Raw genomic sequence first — 24202 nt, forward strand, 5'->3', positions numbered from 1 at the left:
AGCTTCCTCTTGTAGCAATTGCAGCTCTCTTCCCGAGTGCTCTTTTCTTTGGCTTTCTGTTTTTGGTGGTCTCTTTTCCAACTCTATGCAGTATCCGAACTGTATGATGTTGAGTATCCACTTGTCTGTGGTTATTTTTTTCCACTCCTGGAGAAAACATCTCAGCCAGCCTCCTACTGGTGTTACATGTTCTTTTGTGTCTTGTCCGTGTAGCTCTCTCCTCTTTGTTTTCCCGTGCTCCTCCCTCGGAGGGTTTGAGTGGGTGAGCACCTTTTTCCGTGTGAAGTCACTTAGTGGGGGGTTGTTCACCACCTCTCCTTCTCTGGCCTAGTCAGTTCCCTTTTCCTCGAAAGGACTGGTCCCTGTTCTGATAGTTCCAGTTTTGCTTCTGCTGGCCCTGGTGACCTTGGTTGTCACTCTGTTGACTCTGGTGGAACGCCTGGTGTGATTGTCCTTGCTGGTTTCCACCCCTTCCGTTCGATCTCCGCGTAGGAGTGCCTCTTCTCAATTGTAGGGTCCCCATGGACCTTGCCGTCTCGTTGTCGTTCTTCAGTTGGGTGAGTTTCTCATCAAATGGGGCTCCGAACAGTGTTTCTCCATTGAAAGGTGTGTTCATGATGTTGTTCTGAACCCCAGTTTTGAAGCCTGACATCCTGAGCCAGGCTTGCCTTCTCTCTGTGATGCCTATAGCCATCAGTCTGCTGGATGTTTCAGCCCCATCCAAGGCTGTCTTCAGGCACGAGTTAGCAATGCTTTTCGCCTCTTCCACAAGGTGTGATGCCCTCTGAAGGTATTGCTCTGGGAGGTGTTTCAGCAATTGGCTGATCTCATCCCAATGCTGGTATTGGTGCATGTTCAGGAGGGCGTTGGAGTTAGCCATCCGCCAGTGCATTGCGGCGTTCCTCAATTTTTCTTCCCGTCCGGTCCATCCTCCTGCTTTCCTTGTCAGGTGGTGGCCCAGATGTTGTTGGGACGTTGGCCCTTCTTCTGGCCGTTGCAGCGATTATTGAATCTGCTGTGACGGACCCCTTGATGTAGGAGGGTCCTGGGAGGAGAATTTGTATTTCTTCTCTGTCCTCGGCATGACTGATCTGCATGTAGCCGGGTCTTTGAACGCTTCCTTCCCCTGGTCCGTGATACTTTTCAGCATGGGCAAGAACTGGCTTCTTGTCTGCGTGGGGAGCAATGTTTCCAGCAGGAAGTCTGCTTTAGGCTTCTCCTCTTCCAGCTTAACCCCATAAGCTGCTGCTGCCTTCCTGGCAACCTCATGCCCTAATGTCATCCGGCGGCGAAGGCCTCGAGGGGTAGGTCTCCACAGCCTCCTCCGGGTTTTCGGCCTCGATGTCCTGCCATTCCTGGTCTTGGGCCGTCGAGGATCCCGAGCCGTAGCTTGGCTGCTGCTCCCCATATTCACCCTCTGTGTAATAGAGGTCCTCTTCCTCTTCGTGTTCTGAGGGCTCCAGACCCTTTAAATTCTGCAGAAACTGCTACCAACTACTAAAACAATTATTTACCTGTCTAAGGTAGAGACCCAAGTACTGAACCTAGGAGTCCCGTCCTGGATTACAAAAGTAACGAGAACCTACTTTACCTGTGACTTAAAGGAATTCTGCCTGTTCCTTATAAAGGTCTGGTAGATGTTGGAAGATTTGCTCCAGTGTGTCATCGTGCGCCCTGTCATACCCGACTAACAGGGCCTGCGTGTTTGCAATTCTCCATATGTTAGCTGCTTGAGCAGCCACCCTTTTGCCTGAAGCCTCCAGAATTTTGGACTCTTTGTCTGGAGGTGGAGTTTTGCCAGAGGTTTGAGAATTAGCACATTTACGTGCATTGGAGACGACTAAAGAGTCCAAAGGCAGTTGTCCCTTAATGTATGTAGGGTCAACCGGTGCTGGGCTGTATTTTCTCTCTAACCTAGGGTTAATAACCCGTGCCCTGGTTGTGTCTTTAAATATGTCCCCTGCATGCTTAAGCACCCCTTTTAGCATTGGCAATGTTTTGACGTTCTACTCAGAGGTGATGAAAGTGTCAAAGAGGAAGTCTTCATCAATGGGATCTGCATGCATTTCCACATGGTGATTATATGCTGCCCTTTCTATTAGAGCGTTGAAGGCAGCTGTGTCCTCTGTAGGCGATGTTTTAACAGGGTTTGCAGTATTGTCAGGAATTGTCTGAGAGTCTCCAGGATCCACAGGGTCAGACCATGGCTGAGTTTGTATGTCCTGGTCATTATCCATTTGATAATTGTACTGTTCATTGTCTTCATACTCCCCATAGTCATCTGTGCATGTGGGCGAGTACGTATAGGTTTCCTGCACATATGGTGTGATAGTCTCAAAAAGAACTGGAGATGTTGAAGTGTCTTTCTTTTTAGAGGTATTCTGTAAGACTCAACGTTAGTGTCAGGTCTGGCTTTTCTATTTAATAGGGTAACTGTGAGAAGTTGGCCTGATATATAATGTTCACTATTCTAGTGAGCACTTTGTATCAGTCCAACAACCCTTATTGATGATTGGCTGTAAGTCAACCTTATAGACCAGCTATTCTAGTAGCATGGATACGAGCAGTCTTCGGGCTAAACTCTAGAGGGCGTGTTAAGCCAGCTGTTATACCATCACATATACCCCTTGAACACCAAGTGAAAGGACACCACACAAGTGTTATGAAAATAAACAGTGTATTTATTTAGATCACAACAGCCCTGTACTCTTTATGAGGACAGGGTACTAAGCACACAACAAAACTCTTACGAAAATACTTTAAGTTGTCCAATTTACACAAGTGCCCGAGGGGCACGGAAAACCATATACTACAAAAGTGGAATGCGAAATTACTAGCAGGTAAGTACTGTACTAATAGGCTTTGGAATCGCTAGGACTGGACTACTGAACCTTCAGATTACTAGCAGGAGGCCTAGGGGACTCGGGTGCAGAGTGTGCACTCTCACGCGGGATGTGGGACAAAGTCTATGGATGCTAGAATTTACAAAGTTAGTGATATCGGACGAATCCGACTAGTTAGGCTGAAAACGAAAAAGGATCTGGACCCTTGGATAGTGAGGCTATGCTGGGGCACCGAAATGCCGAAGTTACCTAGCCCAGGGGCTGCGGATGCATAGGTCTGGAAAGACGTCGGGAATCCTCGTTGCAGTCTATGGAGCCTGAAAGAAGAAGTTGCTGGCAGGCGACCAGTGAAGAGATTCGGATGGATCCAAGCCTGGATCGAAGATGGAAGACACCCGTAAGCAGAGGGGACCAAGTTCTGAATCACTAGCCAGTGATTAGATGGGCACCAGGATGGCACCGGATGGAGTCACCTCGACCAGGTGAGTGGGCGACGCTGGGCTCTGCAGTCTCACGGACCAGGAGGCGTTGTCGGCGACCAAGATGGAGGTGCGAGCTGTGAGAAGTTGGCCTGATATTCAGTGTTCACTATTCTAGTGATCACTATGTATCAGTCCAAACAACCCTTATGGCGATTGGTTGTAAGTCAACCTTATAGACCAGCTATCCTAGTAGCATGGATACGAGCAGTCTTCGGGCTAAACTCTAGAGGGCGTGTTAAGCCAGCTGTTATACCATCACATATACCCCTTGAACACCAAGTGAAAGGACACCACACAAGTGTTATGAAAATAAACAGTGTATTTATTTAGATCACAACAGCCTTGTACTCTTTATGAGGACAGGGTACTAAGCACACAACAAAACTCTTACGAAAATACTTCAAGTTGCACAATTTACACAAATGCCCGAGGGGCACGAAAAACCATATACTATGAAAGTGGAATGCGAAATTACTAGCAGGTAAGTACTGGACTAATAGGCTTTGGGATCCCTAGGACTAAGTTACTGAACCTTCAGATTACTAGTAGGAGGCCTAGGGGACTCGGGTGCAGAGTGTGCACTCTCACGCGGGATGCGGGACAAAGTCTATGGAGGCTAGTAAAAGCAAAGTTAGTGTTCTCGGGCGAACCCGACTAGTTAGGCTGAAAACGAAAAAGGATCTGGACCCTTGGATAGCGAGGCTATGCTGGGGCACCGAAATGCCGAAGTTACCTAGCCCAGGGGCTGCGGATGCATAGGTCTGGAAAGACGTTGGGAATCCTCGTTGCAGTCTATGGAGCCTGAAGAAAGAAGTTGCTGGCAGGAGACCAGTGTTGAAGTTCGAAGTGATCCAAGCCTGGATCGAAGATGGATGACACCTGAAAGCAGAGGGGACCAAGTTCTTAATCACTAGCCAGTGATTGTGTGGGCACCAGGATGGCACCGGGCGAAGTCACCTCGACCAGGTGAGTGGGCGACGCTGGGCTCTGCAGTCTCACGGACCAGGAGGCGTTGTCGGCGACCAGGATGGAGGTGCGAGCTGTCCCACGATGGTGGATGCTGTCGACGTAGCTGGACCCAGGATTGGGGCAACAAGTCTTGGCAAATTCAAGCCCACGCGGTGGACCTAAAATGGCGTATGGAGTGGACCAGGAGGGTCCGGGGTGCTCCTCTTTTGGAAGGGAGCAAGGGCCAGTCTGGAGCAACCAGACCAGCAGTGGTGAGGTCGTCGTCGGGAAGGCAACAAGCCACCGGGCTAGTAGCCAGACAACGCGGTGAGCAGCCACAAAGCAGAAGGGCCCCACGCAGATCTCGTGGATGCGGGGGGGCTGGACTTCGGTGCAGGAGCTGCTCAGGGTCGGGGCTTCTCGGACCCCAAAGCACTCACCAGAGGATCCCTCGGCGGTCATGCTGGATAGAAGTCGTGCAGTTCTGATGATGGCCGGTCCCTCAAGGTCTCGTCGCACCTACGGTTCTCAGCTTAGCTGTAGAGGTAGGTAGAGGTCAGAGGTGCCAGGGAAGCCGGGTCTCGTCGAGCTGGTCAGTCGGATTCCGGAGGAAGGACGTGCAGCAAACCGCAGAGTTCTTAGATGGTGCCTGCAGATGCAGGGTGACTACTCCTTAGCCACAAGGGAGAAATCTTGAGAAGAAGTCGAGAGTTCCTTTCGTAGAAAGTAGTTTCTTGATTCAAAGATGATCTAATTTGGAAGGGTCCCCGCTCCTGCCTTTATCCTAAAGAAAGGGGTGGGTACGCGACTAGGTCCTGCCCTAGGGGTGGGACCAGGAAGGGGGGTGGTTACACCCCTCTCCCATGCCGGACTTTCCCAAGGCCAGGGGCTGGTGTACCCCTGGAACTGATTCTAGCCGGCAGATGCGTAGTGAGCACCGGGGTGCCACTTTCAGTCACCTTCCTGTAAAGCCCTGCCTACCCAGGATACACAAAACCCTGTCTGGGATGGTGCTGGCACCGCCCCGACAGGAAACCCTTTGTCCAAGCTCCCCTCGCTGGAAGGACTCCCAGCTGCAGGGGGTCAGACTCGTGTCTGTGTTGGCAGCATCCATTTTGTGATGCTGAGGTTTGAGTTAACTTTAACCGGGGTTCACAGTTACATACATGTCGTGTCCCTCTAGAAGGGTGGAATGCTAACCCCGTCGCCAGAATTGGCGAGGGGTTAGTATTCCAATTCGTATGACACCTTACTCGACATGTTTTGATAAAGCGATACCAAAGATAGCATTTAACTTCGAGGATTATAATGCACTTAAGAGTATATGGTATGCGTTATCATGGAACAGCTATTAGGACTTGGTTCCGCAAGCTGCAAACAGGCTCAGCTCATGCCAGAGCACCATCTCACTCGATTCCAAGCACTCTGCCTTCAGGATTGTTAAAGCCTGCCATAGGAGTGACTGATAGGAATCTGTGTCCATTTTAAGGTTAGATATAGGTATACTATATCTACAGCAAAGGGTGATTACACGACTTTGCCCCAGCTGTCATGCAGCCAGTTGTCAAATTTAGGAGGCCAGCCAGGGGTGGCATAATACATGCTGCAGCCCCTGGTAGGCCCTGGGTACACCTATGCCCTGAGTTACAGGGTCTGATAAGGTGGCCCAGTATCAATTGGAAATGTACCTAAGGTACATGGAATCCATTTTACAGAGAGAGCAGTAGGCCTGGGGTCCTGATTGGCAGGGTCCCAGGTCGACTATGTCCAAAAACCAGCTAAAACACAGGGCAAAAAGTTGGGGGCAACCATAGTCAGGAGTTACCTTCCTACATTGATAGTCTCGAAGCTGTCCTGTATTCAGGTGGGGGAGACCTAGACACTCCATGCTTCGAGCCCGAAGGTTGCTACCTAGCAGCGAGTACGGAGAAGTAGGTGATCCGCCTGATTTCGCCACACGTAACTATTATGTTGTAACCGGTGTAGCGCCCTACTCCTGCCTGATGCAGCTCGACTAGAGCCCCAGCATTGTTTTTAGCACCCTTAACCCTAGGCGTGCTTACCCAGAAGTATATATTTTTCTTCTGGATGTCCAAGGAATTAGGGCTGGGTGTGTCTTTTAGGGGGCACATACCACCCACTTCCTTGTTTTGGTCCTGAGGAATACCGGGGATTTTCCCCTTATGGTAGAAACATGTCGACCAACACATAAACAGAGATAAGTAGATCGTAACTTCCCTACTATCATCTCACCTATATTTTTAATTTTGTCCAGTTACTTTTTTATTAAACATTGTATAAAAGCATTAACCAGGACAATTTTAACATTTACACTCTTTTTTGTTCGCACCCCACACTTCACTACCAGCTCCACTGCAATTGCAGGTGTTGAAGCACACCCAAGTGACGCTAGGCCACTTGGGTGGGCCCGATGATGAAGCAAGTCACCACTAGGTGGTGAGTGAGGGGTTTCCTAACAAAGGAACAATGTTTCCTGAGTGTAGACAAAAGCCTTCTGTTACCCTCATCGGGTAGTACTCCTCCATTTTGTTCTTCTGAACCTTGACCAGGGAATCAGGAGTATTCCCCGTCCGACGACTACGGACGCAACTCCTTACTCTCCTCTTTGTTTTCCAAGCCGTGGTTATCGATCCAACTGTTTTTGGTTGTTAGATAACCCTTCTGTGGCCCGGTGTCTACTTCAGAGCTTGCTGCTTCGGAGCGATGTTTTGTTGCCTTGTTTCGACGGAGTCCGTCGACTAGAGTCTTTATTTTGGCTTGAGTGTCTTTGTGTGCACTTGCCTCGGTGGTTCGACCTTTGGGATCGACAACCGTTGTCCGTTCGAGTCCTTTATTTGTGTTGCTTGGCGTCGACGTAGATGTTGTCGGCTCGACGGCCTTCAGCTTAATTGCGGACATGGGTGTATTGGCTCTGGCCTCGACAACCTTTACATGCGGCCTCGACGGGTCAACGACCTGTTTTTGTTTGGTCGGCTTCGACGGATCCCCCATTTTCGGTCCGAAGAATGGGATGTCGATCAGTTTCGGTTTCCGTTTAGGTTCTATCACTTTCGGTTTCGATATCCCCAAAGTTTGGTAATATCGCACCGATGGCTCTTGTATTATATTCTTAACCGGGCTTAACTGTGGGGCTCTAGAATCGTCGTTTTGATCTTGGCTAAGGCCTTCCGGCGATGCCTCGACCTGAGCCTCTGGATCTGAAGCACAAGTTACTACTTGTGTAACAATATATCTGTAAGAGACATTAGTTAGTGATAGATTCCTTAACTTAGAATATCCCCAGGCGTCAGACTGGATCCGGAATTTTTTTGCGTAGCAATACCCCTGCGCGTCGGTAGGCGTCGTCTGCAGCTCCGCGTCCGTCGTCGGCAGCGCCGGAATGACGTCGGAGTACTTAGCCGCCCATGCGCGCTGACGTCAGTTCTGATACACAGCTTTTCCACGCCAGATACGCAGAGCCATGATAGAACCAACACTGGTGCCACGAAACTAGGGCCCTGAAAGGGGATGACCTTAACCCTAGATATCGGTTCGGAGAACGGGGAGGATGTGTGGGTCGGTAAGGAATCTATCACTAACTAATGTCTCTTACAGATATATCGTTACACAAGTAGTAACTTGTGCATCTGAAAGAGACACGTTCATGATAGATTCCTTACCTTAGAATAGATACCCCAGCAATACCAACCCCGGTGGTGGGTCTGCGAACCAATATCACACCAGAAAGTCCTGGAGAACGGCACGGCCAAAGAAGCAATCCCTCCGGCTTGAATTCCAGGCAGTAGTGTCTTGCGAACGTGTGCAGCGAGGCCCACGTCGCTGCCTGGCAAATGTCCTGTAAGGGGACTCCTCGGCCCAGGGCAGTTGTCGTTGCCGTGGCATGAGTGGAATGAGCCCGCAATCCAGCAGGGTGCTCCTTTTTCGCCATGGAGTAACATGCCTGAATACACAAGATGATCCACCGCTAAATGGTCCTCTTGTGTACTGCCTTTCCCTTCTTCGCGCCCACGTAACCAACAAAGAGTTGGTCATCCACCCGGAATTGGCGTGTGCGATCTAGGTAATAGGAGAGCGCACGTTTTGGATCCAGCCGGTGGAGCCTCTCTTCCTCTTGCGTGGGATGCGGAGGCGGAAAGAAGGTGGGCAAAGTAATGGACTGCCCGATGTGGAAGGCCGTGACAACCCTGGACAGAAAGGAAGGTCGTGTACGCACCACCACCTTGTCTGGATGAACAGATAGGAAAGGTGGAGTAGAAGAAAGAGCCTGGAGCTCGCTCACCCTCCTGGCAGAGGTGATGGCGACCAGGAAAGCAGTCTTCAATGTGAGAAGACGGAGAGGACAGTTATGGAGCGGCTCAAAGGGAGCACACATCAGATAAGTGAGAACAAGATTCAAGTGCCACTGGGGCATCACGAAGGGAACAGGAGGGAACATGTGTGTGATGCCCTTCAGAAACCTATTTACAATGGGGGACTTGAATAAGGAAGGCTGATCAGGTAGCCGTAAGAAGGCGGAAAGAGCAGAAAGGTACCCTTTAAGAGTGCCCAGAGCAGAGCCCTGCTGGGCCAGGGAAAGAAGGAAAAGCAGCACTTCCGAAAGGGGTGCAGAGAGAGGATCCACAGCCTTTGCTGCGCACCATGCCACAAATCTGTTCCACCAGCAGGCGTATACCGACTTAGTGGAGGGACGCCTGGCTGCCAGAATGATATCACAGACTTCAGGAGGCAAGTCAAATGGCCTCAACTGTCGCCGCTCAATCTCCAAGCTTGTAGGTGGAGACTGGACAGGTTCGGGTGCAGCACCGTCCCCTGCTGCTGCGACAGAAGGTCCTCCCGAAGAGGCAGACGAATCGGGGGATCGACTGACATGCTGAGTAGCTCGGGATACCAGTATCTTCGTGCCCAGTCCGGAGCCACAAGGATAACCTGGGCCCGGTCGCGCCTGATCTTCTTCAGCACTCTGGGCAGAAGTGGTATAGGCGGAAAGGCGTACAATAGACCGCAACTCCACTCGCGACGAAAAGCGTCTCCGAGCGAGTGCCGCCTTGGAAATTCCAACGCGCAGAACTGATGACATTGCGCGTTCTCTTCGGTGGCGAATAGATCTAACCAAAGCTCTCCCCATTGCTGAAAGAGACCTTGCGCCACTTCTGAGTTCAGACGCCATTCGTGATCCATCATGCACCGACGGCTGAGTTAGTCTGCCCTGGCATTCAGAGAGCCTGCCAGGTGTTGAACCACCAGGGTCACGCCCTGATGTTCCAGCCATTGCCAGAGGCGCAGAGCCTCCTGGCATAGGGTCCACAACCCCACCCCGCCTTGTTGGTTGCAGTACCACATGGCTGTGGTGTTGTCGGTGAACACTTGCACTACACTCCCCCGGACAGAGGGGAGGAATGCCTTCAGTGCTAGACGAATCGCCCGCAGCTCCAACATGTTGATATGGAGCCGGGACTCCGCCGGAGACCAGAGGCCTCTGATCTCCGCCTCTCCCATATGGCCTCCCCAGCCCTGGAGGGACGCGTCCGTCACAACCACGTGCTCCGGGTGGGGTAGGGAGAGGGATCTGCCACTGACCCAGTGGCGGTCCGTGAGCCACCACTGCAGTTGTTTCGCCGTGCCCCTTCCGAGATCAAGACATGATCGGACAGGTTGCCCTGATGCTGGGCTCACTGAAACTTCAGGTCCCACTGCAGAGCCCGCATCCGCCACCTGGTGTGATGCACCAGAAGGATGCAGGAGGACATCAGCCCCAGAAGCCGCAGCGTCAACCTGACCGAGACTCGGGATAACGGCTGAAAGATGGGAATCAGAGCCTGTATATCCCGAACCCGCTGTTCGGGTGGGTAAACCCGAAACTGCGCCGAGTCGAGAATCGCTCCGATGAAGAGGAGCTTCTGAGAGGGACACAGGTGTGACTTCGGCACATTGATGGAGAACCCCAGCAAGTGCAGGAGGTCGGCAGTAGTCTGGAGGTGGCTGACGACTGTCTGGGGCGGGCCCGCCTTCAACAACCAGTCGCCTAGGTAGGGAAAGACTGATACCCCTAACCTGCGCAGATGAGCTGCGACCACCGCCATCACCTTCATGAACACCCGTGGGGCGCTGGTAAGGCCGAAGGGGAGCACAGTAAACTGAAAGTGCTCTTGGCCTACCGTGAACCGCAGGTAACGCCGGTGGGCCGGCAGGACGGGGATGTGGAAATAAGCGTCCTGCAAGTCCAACGCTGCCAGCCAGTCTCCCGGGTCCAGGGCAGCTAGGACCTGAGCCAAAGTCAGCATCTTGAACTTCTCCTTCCGGAGGAAGCCGTTGACGTTCCGTAGGTCCAAGATAGGGTGTAGGCCCCCTTTGCCCTTCTTGGGTACCAGAAAGTAGTGGGAGTAACATCCACACCCTACTTCTGGCCCAGGAACGCGCTCGATGGCCCCCTTGGCCAAGAGGGCCGTGACTTCCTCTTGCAGAAGTTGCAAGTGATCCCCCGACACGCGGTGGCATGGATGGAGGGGTGAGATGGGTAGGCAAATCGTGCTTTTACCAAGGCTTCTTGAACCTTAAACCCCTATGGTTCTTTTCCCTTGATGTAAAACCTACCGGGTACTGTTGACACCTAGACACCTTGACCGTAGGCAAGAGCTGTCCCATTCAGGTAGTACAACTATTTTTAACTGACACTAGTCTAGGTCACGTTATATTAGAGATAGATGTAACCACTAGGTCCTGAAGAATCGCAGCCAGTGTGCATAGGCGAGAAACATGTTGACCTCACGATAAGTCTTGTAGTCCTAGATCGTGATAAGGAATCATAATTTCCAGCAATCATAGGCTACCCACTGTTTTTACATGTGGCAAGGGACCACCAGAATAAATTGGTCTCCGGTACCTTGTGCCACATTTTAATTCACGTATTTACACTATCCTTTCCTTTCTGGCCCCTCACCCACACTTCACCCTTAGGCAGTTGGTAAAAAGATCTCCGCCAAAGAGCCCCTCTCTGAGGTGAGCCCGTTGGGTATTGCACCGCCTGCCCAACGAGGAGCAAACGCCAATGATGAAGCATGACACTCGCAAGGGTGTGTGAGGCCATTATTACCAACATATTGGATACCCAGAGTAGTCCTCCACAGAGCACTACCCTTACCCTCCTTGTGACCATACCTTAATCTCATCTAACTTTTCTTAACTTCTAATTTGTAGGAACAGCCTAGTCTATCTTTGCTCGACATGGATGGAGGGGTCGCCTCGAAGTGGAGGGAGTAGCCCCTTCGGACGATCTGCAGCACCCTCCTGTCCGATGTGATAGTGCGCCAGTGGGAGAGGTGATGGCGAACCCTGCCTCCCACAGGTGTCACATGGGCCTGAAAACTGACTAGGAAGGTTTTGAGGCGGGTGCTGTGGAGGGAGGTGTGGACTGGCCTTGCCGTTGTCCCCGACCGCCGCCACGGCGGTTTCCACGGCCGCCACCGCGCTGTTGGACATTCTGCGGCGCGTGGCTGGCAGCACGTGTGGGGGCGCCCCTTCCGTGGCCACAAAAGGAGAGAAAGGCACCCGATTGCTGGCGTGGGGCCGAGAGGCCCAAGGACTTGGCCGTAGCCCTGGAGTCCTTGAAACGTTCCAGCGCATGGTCTGCCTTGTCGCCGAAGAGGCGACGGCCATCGAACGGCATGTCCAGAAGAGTGGCCTGGACATCGGCCGAGAAGTTGGAGGACCTCAACCAGGCGTGGCGTCGAACCGCCACCGTCGTTGCCATTGCCCTGCCCAGTGAGTCCGTTGTATCCAGCCCACACCGAATGGAATAACGCGCTGCATCTTGTCCCGCCGCAAGGGTTTGGGCGAGTTTAGCCCGGACCTCCTCCGGGCATTGTGGCAGCACGTCCGCAACCGTGTCCCACAAAGTGTGGGTGTAGCGGCCCAAGAGACAGGCGGTATTAACAGACCGCAGCCCTAGGCTAACGGACGAGAACACCTTCTTCCCGAACTGTTCATATCTCTTGGATTTCCTGTCAGGCGGGCCGACGGGAATGCGGTCTGGGAATTGGAGGCCTGGATGACCAGGCTCTCGGGGGTGGGATGGGTGGACAAAAAGCATGGGTCGCCCGGGGCGGTAGCGTCTGGCCACGTTCCTATCCACAGGCGGACCTGTGGTGGGCTTGGACCAAGTGCCCACAAGAACGTCACACAAGGCCTCATTGAACAGCAGCAGAGATTCGGCCGAGCTTGACTGCGGTTTGAGGACCTCAGTGAGGAGGTTAGTCCTCACGGCCGCGACGGGGAGCTCAAGGTTTAAGGCCTTGGCTGCCTTAGTCAACACTACGCTATATCTAGATCCTCCTCCGAAGCCACAGTCGGAGGGGAGACAAATCCAGTGTCTGGCGATGTGTCAATACCACTGGCCTCCCCAAGCTCATATGTCCAGTCCTGTTGAGACTAACACTCCTGTGCCAGAGGGTCCTCGGACCCCTCCCAATCCTCCTCGTCACCTGTGTCCTGTAAACCAGGATTAGTAGACAGGGCCTCCTCATGGAGAAAAATCTCCAAAGGCCGACGGAATCTGCGCCCAGCGGCGCCGTTCCGACGCCGGAGTCGGACCGCAGGAAACATTGGGGACGGCACCCACAATGGGCGCCGGGGACGACACCTGTGGAGACGGCACCGGTGAGGTCGTAAGGTCGTAAGGTCGACCGGCGATGCCCCGCGGCGCAGAGACCGAAGTCGCCGGCGGCGCCAGGGCCGAAGCAACCGACGGCGTCGGGGCCGAAGCACCCGACCCGTTAGGACCTCCAGACGGAACCGTTGGGCCCGAAGGCATCACGGAAACCGACTGAGGAGGGAGGGTCCTCATGGCCATGAGGTACCGCTCGATCTCCTCCGGCGCCAGGGACCCGAAGGTGTGGGGCAGGCGGCGACGCTTGAGACTCCCGCGGAGCCGCGTGGGCGGTGTCGCCCGAGCCCCCGGCCGCATCGTGAGAGCGTCGGGGTGGGTTGGAGGAACGATAACGTCGCTCCGACCTCTTATGCCTCTTATCTGAGGACTTGGAACCTGACGACCGGTGTCCACTCCCGGAGCTTCGATGACTCCGACCTCGCGACCTGTCCCTCGACCTCCCGTGGGACTGGGACCGGGACCTGGAGCGGCGCCGGGCCGACTGCCTCAGCTCGAGTTGCTTGCGGGACCGCTCCCGCCTAGCCTTCGACGTCAGGGCCCGGCAGTAGGAGCAGGTTCGATCGTCATGGTCGAGGCCTAAGCACTTCAGGATCCGGCGATGGGGGTCCGTGACCGACATCAGTCGATCGCACTTCGAGCAGGGCTTGTACCCGGGCATCCCTACCGGCACCGATAGAGTCGAAGCCTCGAAGAAACAGAGTGATCAAAAGATCAAAAAGTTCAGTCAAAAATTGACTGGGGGTAGAGCTTCTTCCGGATCTGCGCTAGCTGGCGCGGAAAAAAGAAGAACTGACGTCAGCGCGCATGGTCGGCGTCTAAGTACTCCGACGACGTCATTCCGGCGCTAACGACGCCGACGACTGACGTGGAGCCGCAGACGACGCCTACCGACGCGCAGGGGTATTGCTACGCAAAAAAATTCTGGATCCAGTCTGGCGCCTGGGGATATTCTAAGGTAAGGTATCTATCACTAACGTGTCTCTTTCAGATCCTGCGAATATATTGGGCTCTGTACTCACGGTTGGCCCAGCGTCCTCCCCGGAGTCGTCCTCGACGGCTCCAATGCCTGGATCGTCGTCCCCTACCCCGACGGTGTCTTCTTAGTCATCCACGCAGTAGTTGGAGTCATGTTCCAACTGCTGCTCCGCCTGCTGATCCGAGTCTTCAGGCTCGACGACTTCTTCGTCGTCTTCAAAGATGATCTCTGGCTCAGGCGCTGACTTCTGCATCGTCTGCCTCGCTGCTCGTCGAACCCGAAGTGTCTTCTTGGACCGAAATTGAGCACAAGCTAAGCAGTCGGCTTCGTTGTGTTCTGGAGATAAACACTTGTTGCAGACTGGGTGTTTATCAATGTATGAGTATTTTGAATTACAGTTGGGGCATCGCTTGAAAGGACTTTGTTCCATCGACGATTGGCTCTGGTGTCGAGAAGGCCACGCGGCCCGATTCGACGTCCTGAGTAGAAAGAACAGGAATAAGTAGTTGGTACCGATTGAAGAACAATACAGACGTAGGCCCCGTAGGCCTTTAGAAAGTTTTTAATCTATTTCCGAACTCAGAGTATCGAAAGTACATCCAAACCCAATGACGGAAAAAAACAATCTGAGGATGGAGAGGATGCTCATGCGTACTGTAGTCCAGGGGAGGAGCCACCTATCTCGTGATACTTCGAAGACTCTTCCAGGACAACAATGTGCAATCATCCGGACCCAACACTAGGCGGCGATCTATGCACCGATATGAATTCAGCATCCCACATGCCTCAAACAGTATATTTTGATACCTGTTGGTTCTAAAAATACTTTCTCAGAGACGGGTTTTCATCAACTGGCTTTGGTACAGTTATCAGGATAACAGAGAAACATCCATAATGTCAAGTACTCTGAAGTACTAAACATCTTCACAATAGCTTCAACCTATAGTACACCAAGAGTGGGTGGAAAAAAATGTCATAGAATTTTGTTTATGAGAAAAGGTGGTGCTAATGAGTCAGCAAGAGAAGGAAAAACACTGAAGTAGGGCTTTTGACTGGTTCAGTTTTATAGTTTATTGTGCACATTACTCAATAAAATGTTTATCCATAAAGGAAGGAGGTAGAAGATAAAGGAAACATTGCAATGATTAAGCATTCTTTGAAAGGCTTTTGAGATCTATCGGCATTCTGCTTTTTTATATTGGATTGTTTTGTTTAAAGGTAGTAAAAATACTAGGCGTACTGTATGCAGAAGCTCATTAAGGTTTTTAAAAAACATAAAACACAATTATATAAATCTGACAAACAAAAGTGCTCAAAGAGCAAAGACCATCGAACACCTTCAGCGAATTGTCAAAGTTGGGGAGCTGTTTTTTTTTTTTAGGGACAAGGAAGGAGAAGTAGATGACTTGCAGGGAGAAGGAGCAGCATGGGTGAAGAAGACAAAATGTAGACAGAAAAACACTAGGATATGGTCTGTTAAAAAAGGGGGTAGATGTGCTTACCTTCATGAAGGTTGCCAGGTTGGGATTGTAGTCGTACAATGAAGCCACAATGTTGAATTTGATCTTTACAGAGATACCCTCGCCCAGGTTGTTCTCCGCCGCTATGTTGGCCAGAAGGTGAAGCAGCTCAATCTGTGCCGCCCTAGGGAAGGAAGATATTATATGAGACTGTTCACTGGTGTACATTTTTTGCATTTCTCAGAGGAAGAATTCCCAAGGTCATAGGTCTCGAGTCTGGTGAACACACACACACACACACCTGTCAGTCCCCTTCTTGCCTCGTGCCTGGAGGATCTCATTAAGTTTCTTTACCACTATGACCGGGGTGATTTCCGTTCCTTTGGCAAACATTTTGGGCTTCTCCTAAAAAAGGAACAAATGCATCAGCCTAATGATCAGTAAACATGGTAAGAAGAGAAGACAATGTGGTTAGGGAGAAGAGGAAAAAGGGAAAACTACCAATTTGTATAACTAGCACTGGTACTTTTACTAGGGTTGCACACCGTTAAGCACTAATCTTCAACTTGAGGCAAGTATCTGCCTGATCCATTACCAGAGTACAGGATCTAAGCAATTAAATCTATGAAGAGAGGGGGAGGGCAAGGGAATAGCACGGACGAAAAACACACTTGGCAAGAGTGACCTGGAAGTGAGAAGAAACAATGAAAGAAATTTACATAAGTGAACAAACCCTTTAACATTTGGGAAAGATGTCAGTAGTAGAGATAAGTCCAAGAATGATACTGCAATGGCAGAAAAGCAGAATGATATAGTGGGACCCCTCTTCACAAGCTTACCTTGACTAATGGAACACCACCTTTAACTTTCTCCCATTCGCCACCTGCTTCTTCTTCATGCTCCTCTTCTTCATCTTGAGTCTTTTTACCTTTTCGGTCATGCTTCTTTTTAACTTTTTCTTCTTTCTTCTTCTCGACAGCCTTCTTGCCCTCCTCTGTCATGGGCCTAGGGGTGGGATGAAAACACAGGCTCCTTAAATTAAACAGGGATCCTTCAATTTAACGTAAAAGGAGTGAGAAAACCAGGCTGCAAAAGAGAATTTGCTCTTCAACTCCATGGAAGTGGGAGCAGTAACAGCAGGCAATGTGACTAGGTGGGTGGTATCCAACTTTTACGGTGTAACTTTAGAAGCAGGACAACTTCAAATAGAAGGTATTTGGAGCCTATTTCTCAGCCTCTGCCAATTACCTGATTTATATAATTTCCTGAATCCACTCATCAGTATGGGGATCTCAACACCTCACCACCACAAAACCACTTGTGTTCAAATGCATTTTCTTGGAGATTAAATGAGAAAAAGAAATCCTAATGAAAGGAGAAAAGGAAACATACTTTTTCAAGAACTTGACTGCCAGAGACGCGTATTTGCCTTCTTCATCATCAGAGGAGGAATCTGATTCATCCGATTCAGAGCCCCAATCTTCATCAGAAGATTCTTCTTCCTCATCTTCTTCCTGGGGGGGGAAGAGTAATAGGTTATAGAATCCACCACTGAGCTCAACGCACATGAGAAGGGCTAACCTTCCTAATGAGAATGAGCTACTACAAACCATATACCCATCAACCAACATTTGAAATACTTGTGGGAAATTCTATCTTTCATTTTTCAGCAAGGCTTGCATAGTCTTGATGCGTGAACATTAACAATCTGGGTGGAATGAGTTCGCCAGTGGTTACATCCTAGATCATCATTGTTTAGCTGCCATTTTCAGACTGCGTAGGTTTTCCATACAGTTTTTTTTTTGTCCTCTATGGAAGTCTACCCTGCCAGATTTGGAGATGTTGGTAGAATCTTTGTTTTTCTGCAAATCTGTAAACAGATCACTTGTTCTGCAATTAATTTTCTTTACAAAATAGGTTAAAAATCAATGCTGTGCAGGGGATCTGCCTAGCCGCGCACAAACAGGGTTGCATATACCTAAGCTCCCAGATGCCTGCCCAGTATTCCTCGCCATTCTGCGGCTGGAGAACCGCTATGGGGATAAAAATATACTGTCAGGAGCACAAAAACAGCGACATGGCTGTGGATGCACATTTAGGAGAGAGGATACCTGGTTCGTCTGAAAAAGCTGCAGCCTCTCACAAGTGATCTGCATCTGGCAGAGTCCCCCATATGCTGCATAGGAGATCTGCGGGGCTTGCCAGGTGTGGCTCTGGAAGAAGCACACAGTGTCCTTGGCTGGTGCAGGGGGGCTGTGGTGGGCTGCAAAGGAACGTTGCGAACCACACCGGAGGGTGCCTTCCCTACCCTTGAAGCCATAGAAGGAGTGTGGTGGGGAGACCCCATACAGTGGAGAAGTGGAGTGGGTGGGTGTTTGGTTTGGACTGAAGAGAGACAGACTGCAGCTGATGGAGGCGAGGCGTTGCAGAAGATGCCCCTGGCGCCAAGAGTGAGTAGATGGCAGTGCCTGTGACGTGGGTACTGCACAGCTATGTGGATGCATGGTGAAGGAGCCATTGGTCTGCATCTGTAGTGTCCCACACAATTCAGAGACCTGGTGGCACCCATGCTGTAGGAAGCTGGCTCTCTATAGTGCACTAAAACAAAGTACACTGTAGAGTGTCCCGGCATCCCTTATTGGTTTACAGGGCTTTCTTCAAAAATGTCAAGTGCTCTAATTTGTGGTAGTTTTGAGCATTTGTGTACACACTCAAATGGAACACGCTCAAAGAAATCAGACACCAATTTGTATAAACTGTTTTTTATATTATTTTAGGCACCAAGATCTTCCTGATCAGATAAGTACTTTTTAAGATAGACTTTAAGTATTTACATAGACAATACTGTATTTGGGTAATGTGAACCTATGGGGACAACATACACTGCATAGGACCACTTATCAATAACTCTTCAGGACTGTTCTTCAGGACTTAAAGTAGGTGTGAGAAAGTGGCACTATATATACTGGACCAAAGTAAGGTACAGTGTGTATAGAGTCCACAATCCCCAGAGGTATAACAGAGGTTAAAGCCAGGTGTGACCTTACTCTCTAAAGTGGTAGCTTGGTTGAGCAGTAAGGCCGTACCAGAGGACAGTGTAAAGCATTTGTTGTACACACTCAGTCAGCAAAAGGTTTCACACACTCAAGGACTGAACTCCAGGCCAATTGTTTTTATATCAAAAGATATAGTTGTTTTTTTAGAACCAACAGGTATCAAAATATACCTTTCTCAGCATGCGTGATCTCAGATTAGTACTTTGCAGGAAGGCAATGAACTTTGTAAACACAATAGGTACAGTGACAAAAAGAGGGTGGGGTCGCACACTACTCACACACCGGCGGAAGTTGCCCCTAAGGACTCTGGTCATTGTAGTAGAGTGTTCGCGATGCATCATCTTTCGATCTTGCTATCTTCGCCATCCCTGGACACGTGTTTCGGGTTTTCAACCCTCGTCAGCAGGGATAGGCAGTGTTCTGGGGTCGCCGATGGCTGCCAATATCTGCCAGGTATAGTACCACTCCGGCGCGTAGGTGCGGGATCCCAGGCTCGTCAGCCCGCTGCTCAAGGGAGCTTAAAGTTACAAAAAGGGGGTGGGGTCGCACACTACTCACACACCGGCGGAAGTTGCCCCTAAGGACTCTGGTCATTGTAGTAGAGTGTTCGCGATGCATCATCTTTCGATCTTGCTATCTTCGCTGTCTTCGCCATCCCTGGACACGTGTTTCGGGTTTTCAACCCTCGTCAGCAGGGATAGGCAGTGTTCTGGGGTCGCCGATGGCTGCCAATATCTGCCAGGTATAGTACCACTCCGGCGCGTAGGTGCGGGATCCAAGGCTCGTCAGCCCGCTGCACAAGGGAGCTTAAAGTTACAAAAAGGGGGTGGGGTCGCACACTACTCACACACCGGCGGAAGTTGCCCCTAAGGTCTCTGGTCATTGTAGTAGAGTGTTCGCGATGCATCATCTTTTGATCTTGCTATCTTCGCGAAGGCGAAGAAGGCTACATCGCGGAATACTAAACTACACTGACCACAGTCCTTAGGGGCGATCCCGCTGGTGCGTGAGTGGTGTGCGACCCCACCCCCTTTTGAAATGTTTAAAGCTCCCTCGAGCTGTCGGGCTGACGAGCCTGGGACACCGCACCTGCGCGCCTGAGTGGTACTAGACCTGGCAATATTTGGCAGCCACCGGCAACCCCAGAAGATAAGAAGATGGCCTATTCCCTGCTGATGAGGGGTAAATACCCCGAAACGTGTCCAGGGATGGCGAAGAAGGATACATCGCGGAATACTAAACTACACTGACCACAGTCCTTAGGGGCGATCCCGCTGGTGCGTGAGTGGTGTGCGACCCCACCCCCTTTTGAAATGTTTAAAGCTCCCTCGAGCTGTCGGGCTGATGAGCCTGGGACCCCGCACCTGCGCTTGAGTGGTACTAGACCTGGCAATATTTGGCAGCCACCGGCAACCCCAGAAGATAAGAAGATGGCCTATTCCCTGCTGATGAGGGGTAAATACCCCGAAACACGTGTCCAGGGATGGCGAAGAAGGATACATTGCGGAATACTAAACTACACTGACCACAGTCCTTAGGATCTGCCACCCATGGTGGATTTTCGGATGCGCGAGACTGCGGCGAGGGCTTGATTGAATGATCTTAGTTGGCGTGTGGGTTTGCAGAAGGACAGTCGAGTGTTGAGGCATTCGGGTCCTAGATTATAAAGGGCATTGTGTGCGTGGGTGAGAAGGCGGAAAGTAATTCTTTTGCTGACGGGAAGCCAGTGGAGGTCTTTTAGGTGTCCGGTGATGTGATCTTGGCGCGGGATGTCTAATATGAGTCTCGCAGACGCGTTTTGGATGCGCTGGAGTTTTTTCTGTAATTTTGCTGTAATTCCGGCGTAAAGTGTGTTGCCATAATTCAGACGACTCGTGACCAGTGCATGGGTGACAGTCTTTCTTGTCTCGAGGGGGATCTTTCGGAAGATCTTTTTGAGAATGCGAAGGACGTTGAAGCAGGACGACGAGACTGCGTTGACTTGTCTGGACATTGAGAGAGAGGAGTCTAGAATGAAGCCAAGGTTACGTGCATGGTCTGTGGGTGTGGGTGCTGTGCCCAGAGCGGAAGGCCACCAAGAGTCGTCCCAAGCTGAGGGGGAGGATCCTAGGATGAGCACCTCTGTTTTGTCTGAGTTGAGTTTTAGGCGGCTCCGTTTCCTCCATTCGGCTACTTCGTTCATGCCTTCGTGAAGATTGGTTTTGGCGGTGTTGGGGTCTTTGGTGAGGGAAAGGATTAGCTGGGTGTCGTTGGCGTAAGAGATGATGTTGAGGTTGTGTTGACGCGCGATAGAGGCGAGAGGACTCATGTACACGTTGAAGAGGGTGGGACTGAGTGAGGATCCTTGAGGTACGCCGCAGATGACTTCGGTGGCCTCTGAGTAGAATGGGGGAAGTCGGACTCTCTGAGTTCTCCCAGCTAGGAACAAGATGATCCAGTCCAAGGCTTTTCCTTTGTATAAGGGTGCTGTGGCAGACTGTGTCGAAAGCGGCAGAGAGGTCGAGTAGGATGAGGGCCACTGTTTCTCCGTTGTCCAAGAGTGCTCGTATGTCGTCGGTCGCTGCAATGAGGGCGGTTTCAGTGCTGTGTTTGGCTCGAAATCCGGATTGAGATGGATCAAGGGAGTTGTTGGATTCAAGGAAGGCGGCGAGCTGGCTGTTGACGGCTTTCTCAATGACTTTGGCCGGGAAAGGGAGGAGGGATATGGGTCGGTAGTTTTTCAGTTCTGAGGGGTCTGCTGTGGGTTTTTTCAGCAGGGCACTAAGTTCGGCGTGTTACCAGATTTCTGGGAAGGTGGCAGAGTTGAAAGAGCAGTTGATGACATCTCGGAGATGGGGTGCGATGATGGAGTCAGCTTTGTTGAAGATGTGGTGGGGACAGGGGTCAGAAGGCGAGCCAGAGTGGATTGAGTTCATGATGCGAATGGTGTCTTCAGTGGTGATTGGGTTCCAGGCACTGAGGTTGTTAGTTGGAGGAGTGGGATCTGAAGGGGGTGGGGCGGGTTGATCACAGGGAGTATGCTTGAAGCTGTTGTGGATGTCGGCAATTTTGTTGTAGAAGAAGGAGGATAGCGCATCGCAGAGGTCTTGGGAGGGAGTGATGTCGTTGGATGCTGCGGTGGGGTTAGTGAATTCTTTGACGATATTGAAGAGTTCCTGTTATGAGAATTGTTGTCGAGACGGTCCTTGAATGCTGATTTCTTGGCGGATCGAATCAGTTGGTGGTGTTTGCGGGTGGCTGTCTTGAGGGAGGCCATGTTGTCTGAGGTTGGGTTTTTTCTCCAATTCTTCTCGATGGTGCGGCACAGCTTCTTGGATTTTTTAAGTTCATCATTGAACCAGGGAGCCTTTTTGCTGGCTGATTTCAACTGGTGCTTTTTCAGGGGTGCTAATTCGTCCGCACTGTGGGTAATCAATTGCCTGAGGTTGGTGGCCGCTTGGTCTGGGTCCATTGAGAGGGCGGGAGGGTTTTGGTTGAGTGATGTGAGGAGTCGGTCGATGGTGATTTTGTTCCAGTTTCTCCGGGGAATGGGTTGTGGACTGTTGTGGATCAGGGTGGTTTTGTAGTTTAAGTGAACACAGCTGTGATCCGTCCAGTGGAGAGCTGTAGTGCGATCGAAGGAGATGTGCTTGCTGGAGGTGAAGATCGGGTCGAGCGTGTGTCTGGCTGTGTGAGTGGGGGTGTCAACCAGTTGTTTGAGTCCAAGATTGGCCAGGTTGTCCAGAAGGGTGGTGGTGTTGCTGTCGAGTATGTTTTCAAGGTGGTAGTTGAGGTCTCCTAGAAGAATGTAGTTCTCTGAGGCGAGGGCGTGCGGGCTGACGAAGTCTGTGATGTCGTCGCTGAATTGAGTGCGGGTGCCTGGAGGCCTGTAAATGAGGGTGTCTCTAAGGGTGGTCCTGGGGTCGGTGTGGATCTGGAAGTGGAGGTGTTCGGCGGATGCAAGATTGTCGTCGGAGCTGGTTGTAATTTTGATGGTGTTTCTGTGGACGATGGCGATGCCTCCTCCAGTTTGATTGGTGCGGTCTTTTCGGATAATCTTGTAAGCGTCCGGTATGGCTATGGCGATGTCGGGAGCAGAAGATGCGTTCATCCATGTTTCAGTAAGGAAGGCGATGTCAGGTGACGCAGTGTCGATTAGGTCCCAGAGTTCTGTTGCATGTCTGTGGACCGAGCGGGTGTTCAGTAGGATGCATTTCAGGCGGTTGGGTTCGGAGATGTGTGTGGAGGAAGTGGGTTTGGTGAGGGTCCTGAAGCAGTTGAACATGCAGGAGACTTAATCAATAATGAATCAATAACACTGTCCAGTCTGCTCTATAGTACTCAAATACTTAATTATACTGAGAGAAACCTTACACCGCGGTTAAAGAAAATATATTCCTATTTTATTTTTAAATTTCATTTCTGTATTCATATTTTAACAATATATTTTTTTCAAGTAGGTAAAAAACACATAGGTTGCCCCTAAACAGGAGCGTGCAAAGAAAAGATGTGATCAGGAAAATGAGACAAGTGAAAGGAAAGGAAATACACAGCGGTGGACAAGAAATTATTCACATTATTTTGCAATCAATATCGGACATATAATTTGCCGTATTGAGTACCTGGCCAAAAATATAGTTTATATTATTGCAATCACAAACATTGTAATACATGGGCCTATATATCCTATATTTTGGACTGTATACAATGCTGATGAACAATTGGTCCAAGGTTGTGTAATGAAGATGTCGACGTTTCGACTCGACTTATACCCGAACGGTGATTTAGACCTGGGGATTGCGAGTCTTCATCAGGACCATAGGAACAAACAGGGGCAACCAAGGGATTTTTAATAACCCCTTCAAACTAGAGCAAGCGGTGGGAGTAGATCCAAATTTGCAACTTCCCAACAGATATCCTTGAGCCCATAGCCTCATCCATGTAAGGAAGCCGATACTTCATGTATATAACATGGCGAATAGGTACCTTGATGTAAATGTCTTTAATCAAGAGTTCCTGTTGATGATTTCAGGTCACTTGTAGTGGTGAATTCAATGCACCTAAATGGGTGGGTCCTAATTTTCGGACTCCTACTCCTGGGTTCAAATCACTGGATTTAAAATTACTTCTTCACAGGCAAGCCGATGATACAAGATACTCCTACTCGTTTTTCAAGGTGCCGATTTGTTCGGTAAATTGACCGTATAAACATCTGAGCCTCACGGTGCTTCAGGATGCCGCCATAGACGATATTGCATTTCCGCGTTCTAAATACCCAGGCTGCCTCACACAGCCGGCATAGAGAGGACTCACGCGCGGAGAGTATTGAAAAGGAGGAGAGGGCTACACGGACAAGACACAAAAGAACATGTAACACCAGTAGGAGGCAGGCTGAGATTTTTTCTCCAGGAGTGGAGAAAAATAACCACAGACAAGTGGAACGGATACAAGTCCCGGGGAGGCGGGATGGCATGTAGGATTCTGCAGCTCTACATGTTGTGAATGCTTGGATTTCACTAACTCTTCTGAGAGAGGTAATGGCAACAAGGAAAGCAGTTTGCCATGTTAGAAATTGTAGTTCACATATATGTAACGGTTCAAAGGGGGGTCCCATGAGTCTTGTAAGGACTACATTTAGGTTCCATACTGGAGCAGGCGGTAACCTGGGTGGGATTATCCTCTTTAATCCTTCCATAAATGCTTTTATTGCAGGTACTCTAAATAGAGATAGATGTTGTCTATTTTGTAAATATGCTGCAATAGCTGCTAGATGCA

The 24202-nt window shown here is 50.5% G+C and overlaps 1 protein-coding gene across 6 annotated transcripts in view; it reads right to left on the bottom strand.

Moving 5' to 3' along the window:
- LOC147705753 (eukaryotic translation initiation factor 3 subunit C-like) overlaps positions 1-24202 on the bottom strand; it is a 638241-nt gene that overhangs the window by 420974 nt on the left and 193065 nt on the right. For all 6 annotated transcript variants that reach the window (XM_086932195.1, XM_086932193.1, XM_086932197.1 and 3 more), the window contains 4 exons: positions 16785-16906; positions 16232-16397; positions 15694-15797; positions 15435-15576 (listed from right to left, as the gene is read on the bottom strand). In XM_086932195.1, coding sequence (XP_086788321.1) covers positions 15435-15576; positions 15694-15797; positions 16232-16397; positions 16785-16906 — 534 coding nt within the window. The remainder of the gene's footprint in view (positions 1-15434; positions 15577-15693; positions 15798-16231; positions 16398-16784; positions 16907-24202) is intronic.

This window comes from Lissotriton vulgaris, chromosome 7 (assembly GCF_964263255.1).
Source record: "Lissotriton vulgaris chromosome 7, aLisVul1.2, whole genome shotgun sequence".
Classification (NCBI taxonomy): Eukaryota; Metazoa; Chordata; class Amphibia; order Caudata; family Salamandridae; genus Lissotriton; species Lissotriton vulgaris.